General features: G+C 59.1%; 1 protein-coding gene across 4 annotated transcripts in view; it reads left to right on the top strand.

Moving 5' to 3' along the window:
* Positions 1-24,456, top strand: part of ARHGEF17 (Rho guanine nucleotide exchange factor 17) — a 29,305-nt gene extending 4,849 nt beyond the window's left edge. Inside the window, exons 2-21 of one of the 4 annotated variants that reach the window (XM_074530709.1) lie at positions 14,974-15,051; positions 16,856-17,038; positions 17,406-17,522; positions 17,781-17,873; positions 18,206-18,382; positions 18,642-18,692; positions 18,928-19,037; positions 19,146-19,231; positions 19,342-19,460; positions 19,687-19,900; positions 20,001-20,074; positions 20,180-20,373; positions 20,480-20,733; positions 21,053-21,299; positions 21,381-21,467; positions 21,551-21,618; positions 21,915-22,063; positions 22,156-22,330; positions 22,956-23,198; positions 23,694-24,456. In XM_074530709.1, coding sequence (XP_074386810.1) covers positions 14,974-15,051; positions 16,856-17,038; positions 17,406-17,522; positions 17,781-17,873; positions 18,206-18,382; positions 18,642-18,692; positions 18,928-19,037; positions 19,146-19,231; positions 19,342-19,460; positions 19,687-19,900; positions 20,001-20,074; positions 20,180-20,373; positions 20,480-20,733; positions 21,053-21,299; positions 21,381-21,467; positions 21,551-21,618; positions 21,915-22,063; positions 22,156-22,330; positions 22,956-23,198; positions 23,694-23,884 — 2,910 coding nt within the window. In that variant the 3' untranslated portion in view covers positions 23,885-24,456. Of the gene's footprint in view, positions 1-14,973; positions 15,052-16,855; positions 17,039-17,405; positions 17,523-17,780; positions 17,874-18,205; positions 18,383-18,641; positions 18,693-18,927; positions 19,038-19,145; positions 19,232-19,341; positions 19,461-19,686; positions 19,901-20,000; positions 20,075-20,179; positions 20,374-20,476; positions 20,734-21,052; positions 21,300-21,380; positions 21,468-21,550; positions 21,619-21,914; positions 22,064-22,155; positions 22,331-22,955; positions 23,199-23,657 lie in introns of all 4 variants that reach the window. The other 3 variants (XM_074530690.1, XM_074530685.1, XM_074530700.1) reach the window with 3 other exon arrangements.
* Positions 24,457-24,857: the final 401 nt, after the last annotated feature.

Genomic DNA, 24,857 nt, shown 5'->3' with positions numbered 1-24,857 from the left:
TTGGGTGGATTTTTGCCAGCTGGGAGCCCTGTTTGGAAAGCATGTCCCCAGGTGGACAGGCCACCCTGTGGAGCAGACCCTGGGGATGCTGCTCCTCACCTTGCCTGAACCCTCCGGCCCCGGGGAACAGGGTGCGAATTTTCCCTTTTAAGGGCAACACCACAGCTGTATCTTCAAATCTCTCCCCTGCCCTGGGATTTCTTTGTGCTCCAGCCATATCCTAACTGAAACCAGGATTTTTATTTCTCCTTTTGATTTATTAGATGGTGGAGCTGGGATGTTTTATTTCAGATGGCATCAGCTTTGCTTGGGGGAGGGCCAAGGGGGTTGCTTTAATCGTAAGTGAGAGCACCAAGGACCAGATATAACTTGGCACTGGGATGGTTGGCTTGGATCATGGATTTATCCCTGATCAGCAGAGAAGAAATCTCCTTTATTTTTTACTTTTACATTCTTTTCCCCTCCCTCACTCAATGGGAAGGGCCAGCGTTGCAAGGCAGTGAGTCTGTATGGGGAAATGGCCACATCCACTTGGGAATTTTGTGGGATGGGAGCATCCATCTCCTATCATGCTGGTGATGGTGAGATGGTGCCCATCTCCAGCAGACTGTACTGGGAAGGGATTCATAATGGGGTCTGGCACCTCTGGGGTGATGCTCCCTTAAAATATCCTCTCCCAAAATCTTTCACCTCAAGGTATTCCCTCGGGGTTGAGCATCCCTGCAGCACCATTCCCCCAGGATATTTTCCTAGCTCCATGGTTTGGTAGTGGCTTTTGCAGAGGTGCATCTGGCACATCCCACCCAGAGAGGCAATGGTGTGTTCTCCCTCAGGGGCAGCACTGTTTGTACTGGGTGCTTTCCAGCAATTCTCCATGGGGCTGGAGCCATCCAGTTCATCCTGGGGGCAGAACCCCTTCACCCTGTGCCTGATGATGGGCACCAGGCTTTTAATTCCTTGGGGGTTGTTAGCTGCACATCCCACTCTGGTGGATCTGGAGAATAAAACCCCAAAACTCAAGATAAAGACTTTTCCCTTCTTCCAGCATCCCAAAAGCTGCTGGAATGGGCAGCACAATGTGTGTGCACCTATGTGCAGCCCCACAGAGCCTAGCAGCAAGCCAGGATGCATTTAGGATACTTTTGGGATGGATTTGGGGTCCACTTGCTGCTCGGGATGCCAGACTGGCAACCCCTCGGATCTCTGTTCCCCCCACGGCCGAATCCATCTGAGGATGGAAAATGAGGTATGCTCGCTGTCCTGCTGTGTTTGTTGACCTAGCAGCGCTTGGATTAAACAGGAAAATATTGATTTAAATATAGCACCTCTGGGGAGCAGGGCAGTCGTGGGAACGCGGCCTTCCCCACCTGCGGGTCCCGAGTGGGGCGGCCGCACCCCGGAAAAGCCATCGGGGACGGAGGGGATCCCGCAGGGAGCGGCGGGGTCACGTTCCCAGGGAAGCTTGTGGACATTTCCTCCCCTGCATCCTCCCTCCCGGCTCATCCCCCTCCTCCAGAGGCTCCTCCTCGCTGTGGGGACAGCTCAGAGGCCGGATCCATGCACTGGCCATATATTCCTGCAGTTTGTCATCTTTGGGCTCAGTTTCCCTCTGTTCCATTTGCGTGAATCCCCAGGTTGGGGGCTGTGGCTGGGAGTTATCTCAGTTTTTTTGGTGTTACTGGGAATCTCTGATTAATTAAAGCAGCTACAGGGGCGAGGTGGGAATGGGCAAAGCTTGGCTCTCCTCTCCCTGCTCCAATGGTTTGCCCGGGTTTTGTGTCCCTGGATCTGCTGTGCTCAGTGAAATGCTGGACTGGGGGGAAACTGAGGCAGCCCTTCATAGAGGTGGGATGTGGGATGGTGTGGGGGGAAACTGAGGCAGCCCTTCATAGAGGTGGGATGGAGCAGGGGGAAACTGAGGCTGGGATCAGGGGATGCTGCCTGCCAGTGGCATGGATTGACCCTGGCATCAGGGGGGTGACCCAGCCCAAATCCCCCTAACTCTGCCCATTTTTGTCTCTTTCTTTCCCCACTGCCAAAATCCCTTATCTTAGCCCATTTCTTATTCTTTCCTTCCCCTGTGCCAAAATCCCTTATCTTTGCCCATTTTTTACCTCTTTCCTTCCCCGGTGCCAAAATTCACTTAACTCTGCCCATTTTTACCTCTTTTCTTTCCCTGCTGACAAAACCCCCTAAACTCTGCCCAATTTTTACTCTTCCCCAGTGCCCAAAATCGCCTTAACTCTGCCCATTTCTGCCCCTCCCCTTCCTCACTGCCAGCTCTTTGAACAGGGCTGCTTTGTCCCTTGTCCCTCCACTTTAATTAAAAGACTCTAATTAATTAGGCAGCGAGCTCCACCGGGGGAAGGAGGATGATCCACAAGGGATGTGCATCCTTTGAGGCCTGTGCTGGTGGTGTGGGGCAGGATTCAGCCTTGGAATGACAGGGTTCTCCCTGGGCTGAGCTGGTGCTGGGGGCTGGCCTTGGCCTGATCCAAAGGTCAGGCTCTGGGCAGCATCCAGGCCCTGGAGCCAGGGTGGGAGGCTGGAATGGGCTCCCAGCCTCTGGAGGGACCCACAGTGCTGCAGCTGGGATGCACCAGCAGCTCCCTGGGGATGGGGTGGGCACGGAGGGAGAGGATGGATCTGGGGCCTGTGCATCCAGGGAAATCCCTGGGATTTGTGTGCACGTCCAGTCCCGGAGTGCAGGGATACACATACAGGGGGTATGGAGACAGGGACACTCACTAAGGGAATCTAGGGGGAATATGGCAGCATTTTTTGCCTGATGGACCAGTTTAGGTTTAGTTTTTTATCTTCTCTGATCGTGGGCTGGAAAGTGCTATGAAACCATTGAGCATTGTAATTAAAATGGGTTAATGAGGAACCTCCTGGAGCGTTGGCTGGTGCTGCCTTGGGGACATTGGCAGGTCCCCAAGATGAGGCTGTGGCACCTAGTGGCATTTCTAAATACTTAATGTTATTAAGGGAAGGGGTCCCTGGTGCAGGGATGCACACACGGGGTATGGAGAGGCCCTGGTGCAGGGATGGATTCTCAGAGATGCACTGGGCAGCCTGCCTGCACCCTGCCTGCATCTGTGCACAGATGCCTGGGCTTTTCCATGGAAAATCACATGCCTGCAAAGCCCCTGGGAGGAGGTGGCCTCCTTCTTCCATCTGCTCTTGCCAGGGAAGCAGCAGGTCGGCCTCCCTGTGATGTAACCTCCAGGTAACCTCCTGCCAAACCCAGCTGGGATGGAAGCTCAGAGCTGTTCCTGCAGCCCTAATCCATCATTGCAAGGGTTGTGGGATCCTTGGAAGCGTTCAAGGGCAGACTGGGTGGGCTTGGAGCAACCTGTTCTATTGGGACGTGTCCCTGCCCATGGCAGGGGGTAGGAACAAGATGAACTTAAGGTGCCATCTGGTCCAAACCACTCTGTGATTCTCCCACTCTGATTTAGAGCCTTTCCCAGGCATATTTCTGATACTCCCCTGGATAATGATCCCTATGTGATGGGAGTGTCCAGACAGGTGATGTGCTGAGGTCTCCCCTTGCTGAGCTCCCTCACCTGGTCACAGCAGCTCCCATGGGCCATCCCACAGCTTCAGAGCTGCAGCAGGAGCTTCTCCCAAATCCAGGATGGAGATGGAGGTGCCCTCACACGAAGGAAAGGTGCAGCAAGGCAGCACTGGGGTTTGGCCTCTACAGCTTCCTCTTCTCTCAGAGCATGCCCTGAAAAACAGGGAAAAGGACAATCTCCTACTCCTGGAAAACAGGGAAGGAGACTCCCATCCATCCACCCATCCATCCCCATCAACCTCCATCCATGTCCATTCTCCCATCCAGCCATCCCTCTCCACCCATTCCCACCACCTATCCTGGACAACAGTCTCCAGGCATGATTTTCCAGGGGAACATGGTCCATCTTCCAGGATGTCCATGATTTTCCAGGAGAACATGGTCCATCTTCCAGGATGTCCATGATTTTCCAGGAGAACCTGGTCCATCTTCCAGGATGTCTCCTCCTGAAGGCTTGCACAGACAGAGCCCTCTAAAACAAAAGCCTTGCCATTTCCACCATGGTGCTTCCAGGATAGGATGTGTCCAGTGAGGAAAAGTCAGTCACTTCCACCCCCTCTCCCTTAGTGTGGCTCTTTTTAAAGCTCTGGTGGTTGGTCCCGGTGGGGCTGTTTCTCCGGACTCCCTTGGTTTCCATGGAGAGGATGAGTGAGGAATTTCAAAGGGAATGGCTCCAGTAAATGAACTCTTCTCTAAAAATAGTGTGTTTGCTTTTGGTTCTTTGGGAACTGCAGCCTGGCCAATGGGAAGGAGAAGGAAAATCAGCATCTGGGTAAAAGTATTCCAGTAACTCCCTCTTGGTGCGAATTCCCGTTGGAGCTGCTCGGCTTCCGGGGGACAGGAGGCCGATCCTGGCTCCTGCCCTGATCACCAGGGCCCATCCCAGCTCCTGCCCTGGTCACCAGGGCCCATCCCAGCTCCTGCCCTCAGCACCAGGGCCCATCCCAAGCCTGCTGCTCCCCCGTACATTGTGCAGAGTATTGTGAGTAGAATCCCTTTAATCCCAGTGGTGGAAGGAGCTGATGTTGGGCTTGTGTGACCCCATGTCCTGCATTATCCCAGAAACCCCAGGCACATCCCTTTTTGGGAACCAGGAGATGGCCACCACCACCTTCCACCCACCAGTGACATCCAGGACGCCAGTGAGCCCCAGCAGGACATCCCTGCATGGATGTGCTGGGAAAAGGACACCCATGCCAGTACCCATCACCAGGTTCTCTCTGGAGGAGTCACCATCCCAGGGAGAGGACAGCCACCACCAGGTGCCCCTGGAGAAGCCACCATCCTGCTGTGGGGTCACCAGCATCCCTGCATGGGGCTGGAGAAGGTTTCCTGGTGGTGCCGTGGAGTTGCTATTTGTGACTGGCCGTTCCTGAGCCCTCTGATACTCTCCAAAAAAAACAAAAAGGGAGTTGTTTGCATGGGAAGATTGGCATCTCCGAGCCTGGGATATGGTTTCCTGCTTTTTTTAGCTGGAGTAGCAGCAGACTCGCTGGCCTGCCCTGATTTGGCATCCCTCTTCTTACTCTTTTTTTTTTTTGGAAGAGTTTCATCCTGACCCCTCGGCAGAAACACCGTCGCTAGCGGTAGGGGATCGGGTTTGGTCCTTTCGGTGCTCTTTGGGCTGCCCAAAACCCCGGTGAGATGGGATGTAGATGGCTCAGAGCCTCGGTGAGCGCAGAGGGAGCTCGTCCCTGCATCGGCCAAACGTGGCGCAGGTCAGTGGATGCTGAACCCCCTGCTCCCCTCTCCCCAGGGTGGGACAGGGACAGGGAAGCTGTCACCTCTCGCCCTGGCTGCGACGTGACGTGGGCTGTGGGCGTTCCTGGCGAGCTCTGTGCTTCCCCCATCCCCAGATCCCTGCTTGCAGCAGGGTGAGGGGAGCTCCAGGAGCTGGGGGGCTGTGGGGCACAGCTGGGTGAGGGCTGGTGGCTGTACCTCAGCTGCTTCCAGGCATCGATCCAGGCGAGGTCCTGGCAGGGGCATGGAATGGGGTGGTCAGGTCTCCTGCCTCCTCTGGGTGTCCATTGTGGATTTGTGGGGGCCCACGGACTCCTAGCACCTGTTTGATGCTAGGAATCCATCTGTCAGCTCCTGGCTATCTGTCTGCAGCTAGATGACATTTCTGGGTGCCCATGGCACCTGGGGGACCATCAGCTCATGGGGGCCTGTGATTATTTCTGGATTTGTGAGTGTCCATGGACTCCTGACACCTGTTGGATCCTAGGAATCCATCAGCTCCTGCATCCCCATCCCGTCCGGGTGCCCGGGTGCTTCTGGGTGTCCATGGACTGCTGGGTACCTGTTGGATGCTGGAATCCATCAGTTCCTGGGTGCCCATGGCCTCTGGATGCCTGTGAGTGTCTGTTGGCTCCTGGGTGTCCTTCAGCTCCTTTGTGCTTGTGGATCTGTGGGTGCCCAGAGTCTCCTTGGGATGCTGGGCATCCATCAGCTCCTGGGTACCCAGGGAGTCCCCCTTGGCTTCTGGGTGCCCATGGACTCCAGAGCAGCTCCTGAGCAGCCATCAGCTTCTGAGCATCCATCATCTTTGACTCCTGGACACCTCTTGGCTTTGGGTGTGCCTGGAATTCTGGCTCCACGTGGAGACCTGCATCCCCATCATCTCCTGGGTACCCAACACCTCCTGTGCCCATCACTCCCTGCATGCCAGGCTGGCTCCCTCCTGCCTGTCCCGAGGCTTCTGGCCCCATTCCAGCAGGCAGCCAGGGCACCTCCCACCCTCCTGTGCCAGGCTGGCATCCAGCAGTGATGCCAGGGAGTGCCAGCATCGGGTACCCCTCTCCCTGCCTTCCCTGTCCCCCCAAATCCTCATAACCATTGCTTTTGGGGTGATGTGGGATGTGGGGTCAGGATTGTGCTAGCAGCAGAGGATGCGGGTGGGGGATCCAGGGATGGAATTGCTCCTGTCCTGGTGGGTGCAGGGCCAAGCCCACTGGGAGGCAGCAGGGAAGGAGCAGGGGGAGGGAAGAGGAGCTGGGCTGACCTCAGCATCTGGAAAGCTGCGCTCTTGGGCCGCGGCCTGCGTGCCGAAAACCGGAGGCAAAAAAAACCTTCCATATTTGGTGAAAGTTGCTCCAGGACTCGGCAAAGGCTGGCAGCAAACGGGGGGCCACAAGCCCCCAGCTCTGCCCTGGACCACTGCTCTTGTGAGGGCTCTGCAGACGGGCCAGGGGATGGATGGTCGCTGGGGAGGGTTAAACTGGGGTGAGCATCTCCAGCCGGGTGGGAAGGGGGGCATGGAGAGGGGGGATCTGTGGGAGGATGCAGGAGATGCACCAGCACAATCCTGAGCTCTGAGTTTTGGCAGAGGGGTGAACCCCTCACCCCAGTGCCATTGGTGAAAATTTCTAGTGAAAATCCCACAGGAAAAGCCCCACTGTGCATTTAGAGGAGGAGATTTTGTTGCTTTGGGAGATGAATCTCCTGCAGCTCCCCTTTCCCCATCCCACTGGCACTGCCCCAGCACTGCTGCTCCCCTGGGCAGCCCAGGGATGCCCAGCATCCTTCCACCCTGCCTTGGGAAACTTGCCCCAACTCCTTTATTTTTTATCCCCCCTTTTTTTTTTCTCACACTTGAAAAGCAGAATTGCAGCCAGGCCGTGTCCTCCCGGGATGAATCACCGCGGCCGAGAAGTCCAAGAAGGGAAAACAACTGAATTCCCGTGCGCTGGGGCTGAGGCTGCCCTGCTCCTCCTCCTCCTCCTCATCCCAGAGGAGTGGTGCTGCTGGGTTTCTCCATGGGAGCATCCCTGACCAAATCAATGCTCCTCTGTGAGCTGCGAGCCTGGGAAAAACCACGGCCGAGGGAAAAGCAAACATCTCCAGCCCCGGGCCTGCGAATAAACACGGGAATATTATTAGTAACTGAAGCAGGGCTGAATCAGAGCTGCTGATTTATGCTCTGATTTCCTTTCAAGAAGTTACTCTGTGGAGAGCAGCTCGGACTTTGCTTACCCGTGGGAGAGCAGGGAGAGGCTGGGCAGGGAGGGAAAGCAGCCCCGGATGTGATTCCCTGCGGCGCTGGGCAGGCTCCCTCTGCTGTGCCACAGGTCCTCCTCTTCCCATGGCACTGGCTTCCCCAGCACCTGGTGGTCCCAGGGATGGGCTGGCTGTGATTCAGAGATGATAGGCTGGTAGCAGGGAGGGAGGCATTGGAAGCCAGGGATGGGGTGACACCTGGAAAAAGAGATGACTTGTGCTCAGGGATGGGGATGGTTGGCACCCGGGGATGGGCTGACATGCCCCAAAAAGGTGACTGGCACCATGGAATGGAGGTGGTTGGCACCCAGGGATGGCACTGGCTTATGGCACTTGTGGGGCTTAGGGCAGAGCATCACTGATCCCAAGGGAAAGGCTGCTTAGGTTTGAAACCCTACAAAACCCAGGTTGTTGTTATCCTATTGCTGTTATCCTAATTCTAGAGTCCCATACCTTCTGGGTGATTTTCTCACAAGCAGCTCCTCACAGCAGTGTTGTTCCTACTCCTCCATCAGGGCCCCTCCAAGACTCTCCCTGAGCAGCCAACCACCCCCTTTTATCCCAGTTATCTTCAGTGGCCACAGCTGCCACCCACAGGACATCACAGCTGCAGCCCATCTAGAACAACCAGGATTGGGGCAAGTCCGCTTGTACAATACATAGATTTCACTATAACTCAAAGGCCACCTATACAATACATAGATTTTACTATAACTCAAAATACAATACATACTAAGATTCAATGGCCACCTATATTTCCCCCTTTTCTTTTAACAATTATGCAATTACAATACATATAACCCACCGTGACTCAAAGGCCACTTATACAATACATAGATTTCACTATAACTCAAAGGCCACCTATACAGTACGTACTAAGATTAAATGGCCACCTATACCAATCCAACCTCCTGCTTTAATACTTCCCAAGAGGACAGAATGTGATTTTTTTTTTCCCCTCGAGTGATTTCCTGCCAGAGGCTGAGTGATGGAGGCAATACAGGATTGGATGGAATAGCACCATCCTGTTTTGGGAGATGGTGCCAGCCAGGGGCAGGAAGTTTTAGATGCCAGGATGATGCTGTTTGTTGCAGAGGTGTTTGCTCATTGCATTGGGATGGATGAGAGCAGGTCCAGGTTATTTCCAAGCCTTTTCTTTCTGGAGTTTTGGTAGAAATAGAGCTGAGGATGTGTTGAAATTGTCAAGCTGTCCCCGTGGACCAGTGGCTCCCACTATGTCCCAGCTCCCTCTAGTGGGATCTACCTTGGGAACAAGCATGCAGGGAGAGAAAAGGTGCAGAAATTCCAGATTCTTTCAGGCTGGGAATGCTGGGCTCAAGGAGGTGCCAAGATTCAGGCAGCTCCGAGCACAACCCTGCTGTGACACCCTAGAGAATCTCCCATCAGGAGCTGGCAGCAGGAACGAGCTGTAATTAAGGGAAAAACAACTTGTATTTACTTACTCTGAAAATTTTGGCATGTTTTGGAGGGGTGGGAATAATTTTGCTTGAGGCAGGGTTAGCTCCTCCTTCAGCAGCTGCAGGAGGGCCCCGAGCAGCAAATCCCACTCCCAAAGTGGTCTGAAACATTCCATTCCCCCCCTCAATCTGGATATTTTTGCCCCAGAACAGGATCTCAGGGACAAAATCCCTGCTGCAGCTCGCTCAGGCTGCGGCTGGGTGAGTGTACACCAAAGAGAGGGACAAACCCTGAGTGCTGTGGGAGTTTTGGGATGATCTCTGGGGATGCAGAGATCCTCCTTGCCATGGGATGTGATTTTAGCATCCCAGAGGTGGGGTGACAGCAGGAGGAACATCCTCCCACACCAACCCAATCCCCAGGGTTTGGGACAGTGGGGGGAGTGCTCAGAGTGGCTGGAATCATCATCATTCCATGCACTGATGTGTGCAGGGGCTCAGGGGCCACAATCTGTGTGATCCCTCCTGGAATGTACATTCCTACTCTCCCTTTGGCCTTTGTTTGTTTTAAAAATGGATGTTTTAGGACTTTCCTCCATCCATGGCTCTTTGTTTGCGGGGGTGGAGGCAGGGTACAATATGCCATGGCCTTTTCCAAATGTTTTAGGGTGTTTTCAAATCCCTGGGGATGCTCAGACTCCTCCTGCATCGATATTCCTGCTCAGGGAAAAGCGAAATGATGGGGTTGCTCGCTGAACCTAGTTTAAAAAATAAAATAAATCAAGATGGGGGAGTTCCCATCCTTCTTCAGGGCTGTATTTCCAGTGTCAGAGGGAAAGCTGGGGGAAAAGGCTTTTCCTTGGCCCCCATGCCTGGTTTGGGGTGCTGCTGAATCACCCCCAAACCCTGGTGCCGGATCCTCTCCACCTTTGAGTTTTCAGGAGCATTTTGCCACGCTGGCACAAGCCTTGGGAAGGGGGATGAGTCCCTTGGCTCCATCCCAAGGAACTGGCGTTTCCCAGGAGGGTTTGGGCTTTTGGGAGAGGAAACGCTCAGGTTGGGAATAAAAAAAAACCAACAGGGGCCGGTCCGAAAGGAAATCTAAAGGTGTTTACAAAGAGCCGCGCTGCTAAAAATAACCGGCTCATATTTTAGACAGCCCTAAAAATAGGCAGCGCTGTTGGAGTGGCCAAACACTCCCAGGAATTTCCTGTGGGCTGCGGGCCGCCTGCAGGGGGGTCCGGGCTCGGCCGGCCGGCATCGCTGCGGGCTCGCATCCCGGGGGGATGGAGAGGGGACCCCGAAGGAACAGCGGGATTGGATTCGGCCTGGATCCTTCCCTGCGCCGGGCAGGACGGGTTTAACCCTTCCGCAGCCAGCCCGGGTCACATCCCCTGGGGTCCGGACCCGCGGGAGGGAGGCGCGGCAGGAATGCGAGTCCCCTTGCAGTGATCCCGGGACACGCCGGGAGGGATGAAGGCATGGATGAGCCAAGGGGAGCGGGAAAGGCTCTGCTGGGATGGAGGGGCCGGGCGGTACCGGGGGAGGGCTCGGGGAGCGGCTGCGGGCGGAGCCGGCGGGGCCAGCGGGGGCCGGACCGGGCAGGGACCGGGACAGGAACGGGATGGGGACTGCAGAGGAACGGGATGGGACTGCCCGAGGAGTGGGAATGGCATTGCAAACCAGAGGGATTGGGGATTGCAATGCGGTGGGACCCAGGTTTGCATCCCTGGTGGGTCCAGGATTGCAAGAGGAATGGGATTGGGATTGCAGCTCAAATGAACCTGGGATTGCAGGAGAAATGGGATTGGGACTGCAAACCAAATGAACCTGGGATTGTGAAAGGAATGGGATTGGGATTGCAACCCAAATGAATCTGGGATTGCAATGCAGTTGGACCCAGGTTTGCACCCCTGTTGGGTGCAGGACTGCAAGACGAGTGGGATTGGGATTGCATCCCTGATGGATCTGTGGTTACAGCCCAAACAGGTCCAGGATTCCCACAGGAGTGGGTCTGGGATTGCAGCCCAAATGGATCTGGCATTGCCATGCAGATGGACCCAGGCTGGCTTCCCTGTTGGGTCTGAGATTGCAGCAGGAATGGGGTTGGGATTACAAAAGGAATGGGATTGGGGTTGCAGCACAGATGGGTTTGGGATTGCAGTGCGGCTGAAGCCAGGTTTGAATTCTTGGTGGGTCTGAGATTGCAACCCAAATGGTTCTGGAATTGCAAAGGTGTGGGGTTGGGATTACAGCTAGATGGGTCTGGGGTTGGAACCCAAATGGCCCCAGGATGGCAAATAAATGGGTCTGGGATTGCAACCCGGAGTGTTGCAGCCCAGCTGGGCCTGGATCTGCAGCCAAGGTGGGTTTGGGACTACAACCCCAAAACACCCAGGACTGCAAGCAGAAGGGCCTGGAACTGGAATCCAGACGGACCCAGATTAACAAGGCATTTTGTTCTGGGATTGGAACCCAAATGGATCTGGAATTGCAACAGAAATTAGTCTGAAATTGGAGCCCTAATAAAACAGAGGTTGCAACAGAAGCATGTTTGCAATAGGATTCTAGCAGAGCCCAGGATTTTCTCCCTGTTGGATCCCAGATTACAATGCAGATATGCTCAGGATTGCAACTGAGATGGGTTTGGAATTGCAGCCCAAATGTGTCTGGGGTTACCACCAAAATGAATCTGGAGCTCAGAGCAACTCAGGTTTTCAATCCAGATGGCTCTGGAATTGCAATGCAGATGGATCCAAGCTTGCAACAAAACTGGTTCTAGGATGGCAGCCTAAAGGAATCTGAGAGTACAGCAGAAATGGGTCTGGGGTTGGATCCCAGAAGAGCTCAGGTCTGGGACTGCAAACCAGATAAACCCAGCATTCCAACAGCTGGGATGACCAGGGCACTGCAGTTGTGGGAGCAGGAGCTGCTGCTGCTGCCCTGAGAGCAGCCTCGTTACCTGGGTGCCATTCGCATTCCCTGCCCCGATCCCGGGGTGCACTGGCAGCTCCTGCCGCTCCCATTGCCTGCCCCGAGGGTCCTTTCTCTGCCACGACCCCTTCCCGGGGTGGGGTGCTCACCATCCTCACTTCCAAGAGGAAATTTACTGGCTGCCATGCAAGGATGCAGCCCTGCTGCACGCCGTTGCTGTGGAAACGGGGTGAGCGGCTAATTAGATTTAATTAACGAAGCAGGAGGGGAGCGTTACAAACAGATCTGGGCAGGATGCATCACCCGGCCAGCAGGGATGTGGGTGCCGAGGCGGTGATGCCGTGGGGGGGGGGGGGAAGGGGGCGTGCCTCAGTTTCCCTGCCTGCAAGGTCAGGGAGGGGGACGGAGTCCCTGAGATGCCGAGCATCCCCGCATCACCGTGCGTCCCCCATCCCTAAAAATCCCATGCCCCAAGAAAGCATCGTCTCCCCCGCAGCATCCTCGCTGGGCGAAGCCTTCCCAGCCGCATCCCTGGGCGGGATCCGGCCCTGCCCGCATCCCTGTGTGTCTGTGTGGGCTCGGCTCAGCCTCCCGCCCGTGCCTGGCCCGCTCCGGGGGCCGGGGACCCTGGCGTGGCCGCGGACGCAGGCGCAGCCTGTCAGCCCGCTGCCGCTCTGCGGGAGGGCTTTCCATCTTTCCATCTTTCCATCTTTCCATACATCCCCCCGGTTCCACATCCACGGCGATATAAATAGCGCCCCGCTCCTATTCCCCTCCCCGCCGCATCCCGGCGCAGCGATCCCGCTCGGGGCGGACACCTGGGGATCGCGGCAGGGAGGTGAGGCACACGCAGGGATTTCTGCGCCATTCCTCGGGCCGCGAGGGACGGACCGACCCCCGGGAGCCGCATGCTGCAGATGGTGAGGACCCTGGCGCAGTTCACCATCGCGCTGGAGGACATGCGGGACATCGGCGACGGCATCGACGCGGCCTTCGCCACCTCCGGGCTCAGCGGCGCGGCCGAGGAGCTGCCGGACAAGGGCTGCGGCGGCCGCGGCGGCACCGAGGTGATGGCCCGGGGGTCCCGGGGGGGCGCCGGGGGGATGCGGGGCCGAGGCGGGGGCGCGGGGATGCGTCACGATCGGACACGTGTGCGGTACCCGGCACCTGTGGGGTCTGCGCCGCCATGGCAACCGCGCCTCCATCCTCATCCTCATCCCCATCCCCGTGCCTCCATCCTCATCCCCGTGCCTCCATCCTCATCCTCGCCCTCGGCTCCACAGCCCCGGGATGCTCCCGCCCGGAGGGGGCGATGGGGGGCCCGGAGCCATCGCTGCCGCCGCCCCCCCGGGGCTGGTTTACACCGCGGAGGTGTTGGATGGTGGGGAATACCCGATTCCAGGGGCTGATCCCAAGGGTGCTGAGCAGGATGAGGCCGGGATGAGGTGGGGGTGTCCCCAGGGAGAGCAGATGGAGGCTGAAGCATCCTCAGCCCCCCAGCGGAGAGGCTTGGCTGGGGTGAGGAATGCAGTGGGGCACATCCTGCCTTTCCCCCAGCTCTGCTCGTCCCAGTGGGAATTTGCCCCTGCCGGGGTAACGCTGGTGCTGTAAGGGTGGAAAAATTCCCCCTGCCAACAGTTGGGCCTCATCCTGCGTGTCCCCAGTGCTGCTGGTGCAGCTGAGCCTGGGCAGCTCCTGGGTCTGACCCTGGGACAGCTCCAGGGAAAACAGGACCAGCAGGGAGCTACAGGCTGGGTGAGGGTTGGGGAAACTGAGGCAGGTTGGGGGGTCAGATTCCCCTAAGCTCCATCCTCCAGTGAGCACCCATCCATCCGTAATTACAGCTAATTAATCCAGCAGTGAGAGCGTTCTCTATGCAAGTGGGGAGGTCTCAGCTGGTGTTCCCAATATCTCCATGGTTTCCTGGTTCCTGGAGGGCCTTGGACCCGTCACCAGTATTTGGCTCTAGAGAAGAGGTTCCTCCATGCTTGGTTCCATCAGCAGCCCGGTGGGGAGCAGGGAAACTGAGGCACAGCTCTGTCCTGGAGCGGGATCTGGCCAGGATCCCTCTCCATTGCTCCCTGGGCACCATGAGGGGCATGGTGGGCTCTCTCCATGGTGAGGATGGCCAAACTTCTTCCTGTGGCTGCAGAGCAGCGTCACAGCTCATTGTGTCCCACTGGGGAGGACACAGCCCCACGTGTCCAGGGGCCCATCCCACAAGACTGAGGACATCTGGGGTGTCTCACATCCAGGGTCTCTGGAGATTCTGCACATGCAAAACTTCTGGGGTATCTGTGCATCCAGGGCATCTCTGCAGCAAAAGCTTTTGGGATGTGTCTGCACCTGGAGTCTCTCTTTCCCATGCAGAACCTTTGGGGTGTCTCTGCACCCAGAATCTCTGGGGTGTATCCAAACACAAAACTTGTGGGGTATCAGTGCACCTCTGGAGCATTTCTGCATCTCAGGGCCCTTGGGGCATCTCCCACTGAAATCTCTTGGGGTGTCTCCCACCCAGCAGCCTCGAAGCGTTTCACACCCAGAACCTCTGGGGTGTCTCTGCTCCCAGAGCCTTCGGAACATCCCACTCCCAACACCTTTGGGGTGTCTCACTCCCTGGGCCCTGGAGCACTGCCCCCAGGCTGAGCTGCACACAGGAGGGGTCCCCGAGCCCCACGGCAAGGAGACCCCGGCCCGTGTGGCCCCCGGGCTCCCAGCCCCGCACCGCCGGTCCTGCCCCAGGGTGCCCGGGGCGCGGGGCGGGAGGCGAATTCCTGCGGGTCCGCTCGCAGCCGCTCCAGAGGGCTCCGGCTCCGACCCATGTAGGGCTGTGAGCTCCAGGGCGGGCTCCTGACGCGGCCGCGGAGCAAAGCAGGCGTCTGTGCGCTCGGTGTCATGTACTTCCTAATCCTCCCGGATTCCTCCATCGGGCTGCAGAGGCAGCGCAGGGGAGCTGGACGCCAGCCGGGCTCTCCGGCGCTCAGCCTCCCCAGCCGGGCCCCGCTCACCCCAAAACCTGCCGTGTGTGTTCTCCCCCGGCAGGACATGAGGAAACACGTCATCATGACCCTGCTGGACACCGAGCAGTCCTACGTGGAGTCCCTGCGCACCTTGATGCAGGTAAGGGGGCACGGCCGCGGTGTGACACCCCAGAGCTCCCCCAGGATCCGCCCTGTCACCCCAAATCCTGGCTCTGGGATGTGCCACCAGCTGGGTGCCACCGGGGGGATGTTGGGGACAGCGGGAGCAGAGCTGTGACAGCGGTGCCAAGAACGGGGTGTAGGATTTACCTCCATGCCCAAAGCGAGCCTGTGGCATTCCCAGTGTGCTGTCACCTGGCAGGTAGCTGTCCCCAAGCCTCTTGCCGTGCTTGCCTTCCAAAATCTCCTCCTCGTGCTGCCTGCCACGGTGGGGGACCCTTGAAATTCCCCATTCCCCCGTGCTCCCGTTTCCTGCTGGGATCGTCACCTGCAGAGCTGAGCCAAAGGTTTTTCTCAGGCTTTTTTTGCTGAGCTGGTTCCAAACCCCCTGGAGCAGCCTGGCCCGAGGGCCCACCCCACATTTACCATTTCAGATGCTAATGAAGGTGTTTCAGCAGGTTAATGACAGTCAACGCCCTGGAGACGTCACCTGGCCGAGGTGTGGCTTGTCCAGCCACATCCCTGCAGGGGGGGAAACACCAAAAACTGAGCTCTGCAAAAGCAGCAGGGCCTGTGGGATCTGTGACAGTCCCCAGGGGCATGGGGCACTCCATCCCACCCTGCAGCAGGGCCTGTGGGATCTGTGACAGTCCCCAGGGGCATGGGGCACTCCATCCCACCCTGAGCAGGGCCTGTGGGATCTGTGACAGTCCCCAGGGGCATGGGGCACTCCATCCCACCCTGCCTGGGCTCTTCCCATAAATGTCCCACAAGGATGCCCCCAGGGTGGACACAGATGTGCTGCAGGAAGGGAGGACCCAGTGACTACTGCCATGCTCCTCTGCCCAATGTGGGAATGCCTGGCACAGTCCATCCCAGCTCCTGCTGCAGGTGATGGAGACAGCAGGACAGGTGAAGGGAGTTAGGAGCCTCAGGATGGATTTGGTCCTTCTAACTTGGACCAAATCTTTCCACGAGATATCTGGCATCAGCTTGAGGAAAGTGATCCCTGGGGAATGACTCCTCCTTAACCAGCTTGGTTGGAGAGCTCTGAAGCCACTGGAGATGGGTCCTGTCCTCACTGCTCAGCTCCATGGTCCTCCACACATCCTGACAGCTACCAGCATCCTGAACTGGTCAGACAGTGGGTGGCAAGGCTTGAGACACCTTCCACATCCTGCTGCATCCCCTGCAAATCCATGTCTCCCATTCCAGGGGCGCTCTGCAGCTCTGCCCCATCCATGGACAATGTCCACATCCTCCATGGATGGAGGAGAGGGGTTTCATAGCAGAGCCACCCACCAGCCCTGCTGGGGACCTGCTGGCCCTGAGTATTGCTCCTTGGCCATTGTGTGGTGGTTGTCCAGGGCGTGACCCAGTGGGTGCATCCTGCTGGTCCAGCCCCTCCTGGTGCCAAACACCCTAAATCCCACAGGAACACTCTGGCATTTGGATCCTGGTGTTGCTGTGATTTCCAAGCTAGGTCAGGCAGATGGAGGTGGTGAAGGCTCATGGCAGCAAAGATGGCTCTGGAGGCCCTGGGACAGAGGATCCTGTGCCATGCAGGTTCCTGGTGCAGAGCTGTCCCTCTTCCCACACAGCTCTGGGGATTCACTGAGGAGGGCTGGGCTACAAAACCACTCTGGTCCTGCCGATGGGTCCCTGGAGGAAGCCCCTGCTGCAGGGTGCCATCCATGCCCGTGTTTACATGGGCTGAGGGACCCAGACTGGCTGGGGAGGGACAGGGAACCCCCATGGGTGCCAGTGCCTGTGCCCGCCCACAGGGGTACATGAAGCCGCTGAAGCAGCCGGAGAACTCCCTGCTCTGCGACCCCTCGCTGGTGGACGAGATCTTCGACCAGATCCCCGAGCTGCTGGAGCACCACGAGCAGTTCCTGGAGCAGATCCACGACTGCGTGCAGAACTGGCACGAGAAGCAGAAAGTGGGCGACCTCCTGGTGCAGTCGGTGGGTCCTGGCGGGGTGATTCCCCTGGGAATGCGGGCGTGCCCGCTGCTGGGCACGGCCCCAGAGCAGAGGTTTGGGAGCAGGAGGCAGGGCAGGGATGAAAGGATGGGCCAGGCAGGCCTGGGATGCAGAGCAGGAGATGATCTCCAGGCCTGCTGTCTGCTTAGCATAAGGGTGGGAGCTGCTGCTCCCGGCTGGCTCTGCAGCTCCGCGTTTCTGCCTCGGGAGCACAAACGTCAGGGCTGAAAAATCGAGGTGGGCGGACAGCGGGTGAGCCCTCCCTGCGCCAGCCCAGAGCCACAGTTAACCCTTGGGGCAGCTTCTCCCATGATCCATGATGCTGGATCCCTGTTTTCCCCCCACCCAGTTCTCCAAGGATGTGCTGGTGAACATCTACTCTGCCTACATCGATAACTTCCTCAACGCCAAGGACGCCGTCAGGATCGCCAAGGAAGCCCGGCCGGCTTTCATGAAGTTCCTGGAGGTGGGTCTGGTTCCTGCCTCCAGAAATCCTGGCCACCATCTAGAGCCAGGCAGAATGGGAGCAAATTTATTGCCAGACTTGGAATTTCCTCCCCACACACCTTGGTTTTGTTGCAAAGAGGGGTGAACTGGAATCAGTGTGGGTGGTGTGGAGGTTTGGACTCCACACCAAAATGGGTGATCCTGGCTCAGTGGGAGGCTGTGTCCCTGCTGTGTGCCACCGGGGGGCCCATCCCTGTCCCTCCTGGCTGTTTTGCAGCAAAGCATGCGGGAGAACAAGGAGAAGCAGGCCCTGTCAGACCTGATGATCAAGCCTGTGCAGAGGATCCCGCGATACGAGCTGCTGGTGAAGGTGGGTGACACCGGGGGGGTGGCAGTGTCACACCAGCAGCGGGGAGGCCACGGCTCCTCCTCTCCTCCACGCAGCTTTCAGGGCTCTCAGATCTCTCCTGACCCCTTTTCCCACCCTCTGTCACAAAGTTGGTGTCCCCAGGTGTGCTCTGGAGATGGTCACTCTGAGGACACTCCCCCTGCTGTCCCCTTACCCTCAGCCTTTCTGCTGGACATGTCCACCCCTCCTTGGGGCTGCTTCCACCCCCAGCACTCAGAGCAGCGTGTGAGGGGCTGGGGCAGTGACCCTGGTGCTGCCAGAGGTGACAGCCTGGCCATGTCCCCCCCTGGCAGGACCTGCTGAAGCACACGCCCGAGGACCACCCCGACCACCCGTTCCTCATCGACGCCCAGCGCAACATCAAGCAGGTGGCGGAGAGGATCAACAAGGGCATGAAGAGCGCCGAGGAGGTGGAGAGGAACGCCCGCATCGTGCAGGAGATCGAGTCCCACATCGAAGGGATGGAGGATGTATGTTTGGGGGGGGGGCTTGAATGCGGTCACGCTTTCCTTCTCCACCAAATGTCCTCATTTCTGCTCTCTTGGGTCACCCCGGGCTGGGTCACTTGTTTGCTCCTCCAGGTGCAGCTTTCCCCATCATCATTTGGTCTTTGTGGGCCCCTGGGGGTTTGGGAAGGGACTGGGGTTCCATTTCTGAGCTGGGGGATGCATGAAGGCCACAAAGCTCCCCACAGTGCCTTCCCAACCGTGGCTGTCCTTGTCCCCACAGCTCCAGGCTCCGCTCCGCAGGTTCCTGCGCCAGGAGATGGTGGTGGAAGTGGTAAGAGTGGGATCTGAGGGAAAATGGGACCCTCTGGGTGGGCAGTGGGAGGCTGTGAGTGCAGGTCATGGGGTGCCTGTGTGTCCATGGGAGGCGATGGATGGATGGATGGATGGATGGATGGATGGATGGATGGAGCAGACAGATGGCAAGGCGGCACATGGGGAAACTGAGGCAGGGCCGTGTCCCAGCACAGATGGTCACTAACCCCCCGGTGTCTCCCACTGCTCCACAGAAGGCGGTGGGTGGGAAGAAGGACCGCTCCTTCTTCCTCTTCTCGGACCTGCTGGTGTGCACCACGCTGAAGCGCAAGTCGGGCTCGCTCCGCCGCAGCTCCATGAGCCTGTGAGTACCCCCAGGCTTGGGGACACCCCCTGGGTGTCCCTGCCAGCTGGCCTGGCTTTGGGGGCTGTGGCTGTGGGTGCAGCTCGGCCATCCCCCCCAACCTCCCAGGTACACGGCAGCCAGCGTGATCGACACCGCCAGCAAGTACAAGCTGCTCTGGAAGCTGCCCCTGGAGGATGTGGACATTGTCAAAGGTCTGTCACCGCCTGCTGGGGTGTCCCATCTCACCCCAAAACCCATGGCTGCCCCTGGCTGGCAGCGCCAGGGAGGAAGGGGTTAATGCCGTGCGTGTGTCCCCGCACAGGTGCCTCGCAGGCCACCAACAGGGAGAGCATCCAGAAGAGCATCAGCCGCCTGGATGAAGACCTCAACACGCTGGGGCAAGTCAGCAAGCTGTCAGAGACCCTCAGCTTCCCCCACCAGGTATGGGGATGGCTGTCCCCTGGTTGGATATGTCCCAGTGGAACACACAGCATGTCCTCAGCCAGAGGGGACAGCTTGTGGCAAGGCTGGTGGCCATAAGCACCCTGAAGCCACAGAAGAGGCTGGGGCAGCCTCTGAAGGATGCCAGGGGATGGACAGGGGGTTATCAAGCCTGTGCCTTGTGGTAGCCTGTCCCTGAGAGCTGAAGCATTGTCCCCATCCCAAGGGCCTGGATGACGTGATCAAGGACCTGATGGCCGCCATCCACCGGGAGCTGTCGGAGAAGCAGTCCCTGTCCTTCAGCATGGCCTTCCCCCCCAACAAGGTGGAGCTCAGCACCACCAAGGCTGACGGCACCGAGTCCTTCATCTTCGAGTTCCCCAACCCCGACGCCCGGCTCGGCTTCGAGCAAGCCTTCGAGGATGCCAAGAAAAAGCTGGGTAACAGCAGGGAGGGGGCAGCTGGACATGGTGCTGGGCTTGGCATCCCCCCACCCCGCTTTTACAGACCCCTTTTGATCCCCCAATCTGATCTTCCCAGCCTCCAGCAAAAACTGCCTGGACCCAGAGTTCCTCAAAGCCATCCCCATCATGAAGACGCGGAGTGGGATGCAGGTACTCAAAGTCTGGGCTCAGGCACCCCACAGGTCCCCCCCATTCCAATGCTGCCAGGAGCTCCTGCATCCCCCCTGAATCACCCAACCTTGTGCTCCCCCGCAGTTCTCCTGCGCCTCTCCCAGCCACGGCAGCCCGGAGAGCTCGCACGAGGTTTGGGTTTGCAACAGCGACGGCTACGTGGGGCAGGTTTGCCTGCTGAGCATCCGCAAGGAGCCCACGGTGGAGGCCTGCATCGCCGTCTGCTCCGCCAGGATCCTCTGCATCGCCTCCGTGCCCGGCCTCAAGCGCGCCTACAGGTACGGCATGCCGGCCCCGAGGTGCTGCGGGCTCAGGGCGATGTCAGGGCGATGCTGGAGCTGTTCCTCTCCCTTTTGTCCCTCTCTCCCTCCCTGGTGGCAGCAGGGAGCGGGCGGAGCAGCTGGGCAGCCCCTCGGCGGAGCTGGGCCCGGCGCCGCAGCCCGAGGACGCGGGGCCGCAGCCCTGCCTGCACATCTCCATCTCGGGCTCCTCGCTGGAGCTCTCGGAGCCCGTGGAGGGCGGCAACAGGGAGCTGGTGCCCTTTGACAGCGATGACACGGACGATGAGTCCTCACCCAGCCCCTCCGGGACACTGCAGAGCCAAGCCAGCCACTCCACCATCTCCTCCAGCTTCGGCAGTGAGTCCTCCCCTGCCCCTGCTTAGGGAGAAATGCGCTTTTTAGCCCCAAAATTGTGGGCAGCTGCATTGTTTTGTCCTCTCTGCCTTGTATTCCTTGGGGGAATCTGCAGGTGGAGGCTTTTGGGCCTGGGAAAAGAGATGTTGAGAGGCATCGGCCCAACAGCGTGGTTCTGAGATGGGGGGGACTTTGGGTGAAGCCTCGTGGGTTTTGGGGCTCAGCATCCCTGGGCTTGACATCACCCATGATGGTCTCTTCCCCATGACTTTGGAGGTCATGGTCTGACCCATTCCATCCTCCTCCTCTTCCTCCTCCGCAGATGAGGAGATTCCCAGCTGCAAGGAGGCAGCGGTGGAGACGACGAGCTCGGAGGAGGAGCAGGAGCCTGGCTTCATGCCCATCCCTGGCACCTTCGGGCAGAGCCGGCGCGGCGAGAGCCCCACGGACGGGCGCGCCCTGCGCCGCTCCAGCCGCGGCTCCTTCACCCGCGGCAGCCTCGAGGACCTGCTCAGCCTCGACCCCGAGGCCCACCAGAGCTCCATGTGGCTGGGCACCGAGGATGGCTGGTAGGTCCCCGGGGTGGGAATTCCTGCCTGGAATTCACGCCAGGCCCTGGGGGAGCCTCAAGCTTGGCTCTCCTCCTGCAGCATCCACGTGTACCAGTCCTCGGACAACATCCGGAACAGGAAGAACAGCATGAAGATGCAGCACGCTGCTGCCGTCATGTGCATCCTGTGAGTGGGGAAGGAGGGGGATTTTCAGCTCTGGGGATTTTGGGCTTCTGCAGCTGGATGTCAAAGGTGGTTTGTGCCCACAGGTACCTGGATAACCAGGTTTTTGTGTCACTGGCCAACGGGGAGCTCGTCGTGTACCAGCGGGAAGCAGGTGAGGTTGGATTTGGGATGTCAAAAATGCTGCCCCAAATTGGTGGCTGTTGGAGGGTGGCTTGGACAGCCCCTGGGGAAGGATGCTCGGGGTGGCATCCCTGGAGGGATGCTGGAGACACCACCTCAGAGGCAGGTGAAGGTGGGCATTCTTCTGCCGCTGGAACCCCATGGTGGCACCAGTTTATGTCCCCTCTGAGGGGTGACCTGGAGAAAGTTGTCTTCAGCCACCACACCCCATTGTACGTTGAGCTGGATTTGGTTTTGGGAACACTTTAACTCTCCCCACCCTCTCAGGTCGCTTCTGGGACCCCCAAAACTCCAAGTCCCTGTCGCTGGGCTCACCGGGCAGCCCCATCACCAAGATGGTGGCGGTGGCAGGGAAGCTGTGGTGCGGCTGCCAAAACCGAGTCATCGTCCTCAACACCACCACACTGGCACAGGAGGTATGGGGAGCGGCAATGGGAGGTGTGATGGGTGCTGGTGGCATCACCGGTGGCATCACCGGTGGCATCACCGGTGGCGTCTGTTCCCTCAGCACACGCTGCAGGTGGGGCAGGACGGCGGGCGCAGCGTCACCTGCATGGTGAGCGCGGGCAGCGGCGTGTGGGTGGCCCTGCAGGGCAGCGCCCAGGTCAGGCTGTACCACGCCACCACCTACGAGCAGCTGGCAGAGGCAGACATCACCCCCCCGGTGCACAAGATGCTCGCAGGTCAGTGACACCCGGGACGGGACATGGCTCCAGAGGGTGCCAGCGCCCCTGGGAAATGCCCTGAGGGACCCAGTGCTGGCAGAGTGAGGATGCTGCCTTTGGGGAAGGAGATGCAAGGCCTTGTGCTCGTGTTGGGCAGCTGGGTAATCCCATGTGGGAACAGGGATTCCCATTCTGGGGGAATGGATAATTTCATGTTGAAGCAGGGCGGTAATCCAACAGTCACAGAATTGGGGAATTCCTGAATGGTTTCGGTTGGAAGTGACTTTAAAGATCATCTAATTCCAACCCCCTGCCATGGCAGACACCTTCCACTATCCCAGGCTTCTTCAAGCCCTGTCCAGCCTGGCCTTGGGCACTGCCAGGGATCCTGGGGCAGCCACAGCTGCTCTGGGCACCCTGTGCCAGGGCCTGCCCACCCTCACAGGGAACAATTCCTTCCTGACATCCTCTGGCAGTGGGAAGCCATTCCCCCTTGTCCTGTCACCCCACTGTGATGCCACCAACCAGGGGGATGTGAGCTCCCTTCCCTTGTCCCATGTGCCACACAGAGTGGATCCCTGTGGGAGGGGGGTTCCCAGCCCCGTGGGGCGGGAGCAGGCAGTGACAGGGACATGCCCGGCAGGCTCGGATGCCATCATCCGGCAGCACAAGGCCGCCTGCCTGCGGATCACGGCCCTGCTGGCCTGCAAGGAGCTGCTGTGGATCGGGACCAGCGCCGGCGTGGTGCTCACGCTGGCCGTGCCCCCCAAGGCGGCGCCCACGCTGGTGGGGCTGTCCCAGGGCCACACGGGCCACGTGCGCTTCCTGACGGCCATCGAGCTGCCCGACGGCTTGGACGTGCTCTTCCCTCTGCCCAGGGACACCGGTATGTGGGGTGGCTGCTGTGTCCCAGTGCTGGCACTGCCCGAGAGCAGGGCACGGCCTTTGTGGGGCTGGGAATGAAATGTCGGAGTCCCTGTTCCATTCCTGCCTGAAAAACTAGCAGTGGAGGGTGAGGGAAACTGGGTGTTCAACTGCCCTCTGCCAGCATGGGCAACCCCAAATTTCCCAGGGAGACCCAAATCCCCAGCTCTGAAGCAGGGCTGGGATGGGGAGCAGGAGGAGATGGGATGGGAGCTGGCAGTTTTGATGGCGGAGCTGATTTGGGTTACAGGGGCCAGTTTGGGCTGGGAGGGGCTGTTGGGATGAGAGGAGGATTTTGGGGCTGGGATGTGGTGCCTGGGAAGGCGGTGGAGGGCTGATGCTGAGGAGTCCTGGTGGGGACCAGGGCAGCTGTGGGCACACAGAAGCTGGGGGCACACAGGTGACAGCGGTGGGCACACAGGTGACAGCGGCGTTTGGGGGGCTCTGCGCTGTGCAGGGGCCGAGAAGCCGAGCGAGGCGGAGAAGCGAGACCCGTCCCGTCCCCGCGCCCCCGCCCTGGCGCTGTCCAAGCCCAAGATGTTGGTGATCAGCGGCGGTGATGGCTACGAGGATTTCCGGCTGACCAGCAGCAGCGAGACCGTGGGCAGGGACGACAGCACCAACCACCTGCTGCTCTGGAGAGCGTGACCTGCCCGGGCCAGGATCGGGGGGCGCCGGCCCCCCCCTGTGTGCAGAGGGGGGTCCCGGCCCCCTCCCCAGCGCCCCCCGCCCCAGCACCTCTCATCTCCGACCCGGCTGCTCTCTGTGTGCTCGGGGCTGGGGGATGAGCCCCGCTGCCCCCGCCGCCCCCGGCACTCGGGGGGGACCCGCAGCGCTTGGGGGGCTCCAGAGGATGGGGAGGGGGCGGGGGTTCGCTCGGGAAGGCGCTGCGGAGGAGGATGAGGAGGGTACCGAGCATCCCTGGGGAGCGGCCGGAGGATGCCCGACAGCCAGGATCCTGCCTTGCTCTCCGGTTTTGTGTGTGCCTGCTTCACGGGGCGGGGGGCGCCGCCCCCCCGGCCCCCGGGACCCCCGGCCACGCCGCGGGACCAGCCCAGGGACAATCCCGATCCCAATCCCGATCCCGATCCCAGTCTGCCCGCGGTGTCCCCCCCGGCCCGGGCCTCCCGCTAACCCGCTCGCTCCATCGCCAGCACCCAGACAGCTCTGTTCGTTTGTTCGTTTGTTTTAAATATATATATATATTATATATATATAAACATCCTTATTTATTTGGGGGTTGGGGAGGGCTCAGGGGCCTCATCACCGCGCTGCCAGCCCCTGAGGGGTTAAACCTTCCCGGAGTGAGCATCGCCCCGAGGGAGAGCCCGACCCCGCTGGAGGGGGGAGCTGATGGAGGGGAGGAGGGAAGGAAATTTGGGTGTCCCCCCCTCCTTCTCTGTGATTCCCAGTGGGATTGTGCTGCCTGGAAGGCGCTGCTGCCGTGTGAAGCGTCTCTGGATGAGAACAATCATCTCCAGCCACCAGGGCTGCCCCTCCGCCCTTACAATGTGGGGCACCCTAAAAACGAGACTGTGCTGGACCAGCCCTGCCCCCTGTGCCCTTTCCCTCCCCGATTTTCCTGCTTTCACCCCAGGATCCAGGCGAGATCCGTGCTCCC

This window comes from Zonotrichia albicollis, chromosome 2 (assembly GCF_047830755.1).
Source record: "Zonotrichia albicollis isolate bZonAlb1 chromosome 2, bZonAlb1.hap1, whole genome shotgun sequence".
Taxonomy (NCBI): Eukaryota; Metazoa; Chordata; class Aves; order Passeriformes; family Passerellidae; genus Zonotrichia; species Zonotrichia albicollis.
The sequence above is the reverse complement of the archived record's forward strand: the minus strand, read 5'-3'. Positions and strand labels throughout refer to the sequence as shown.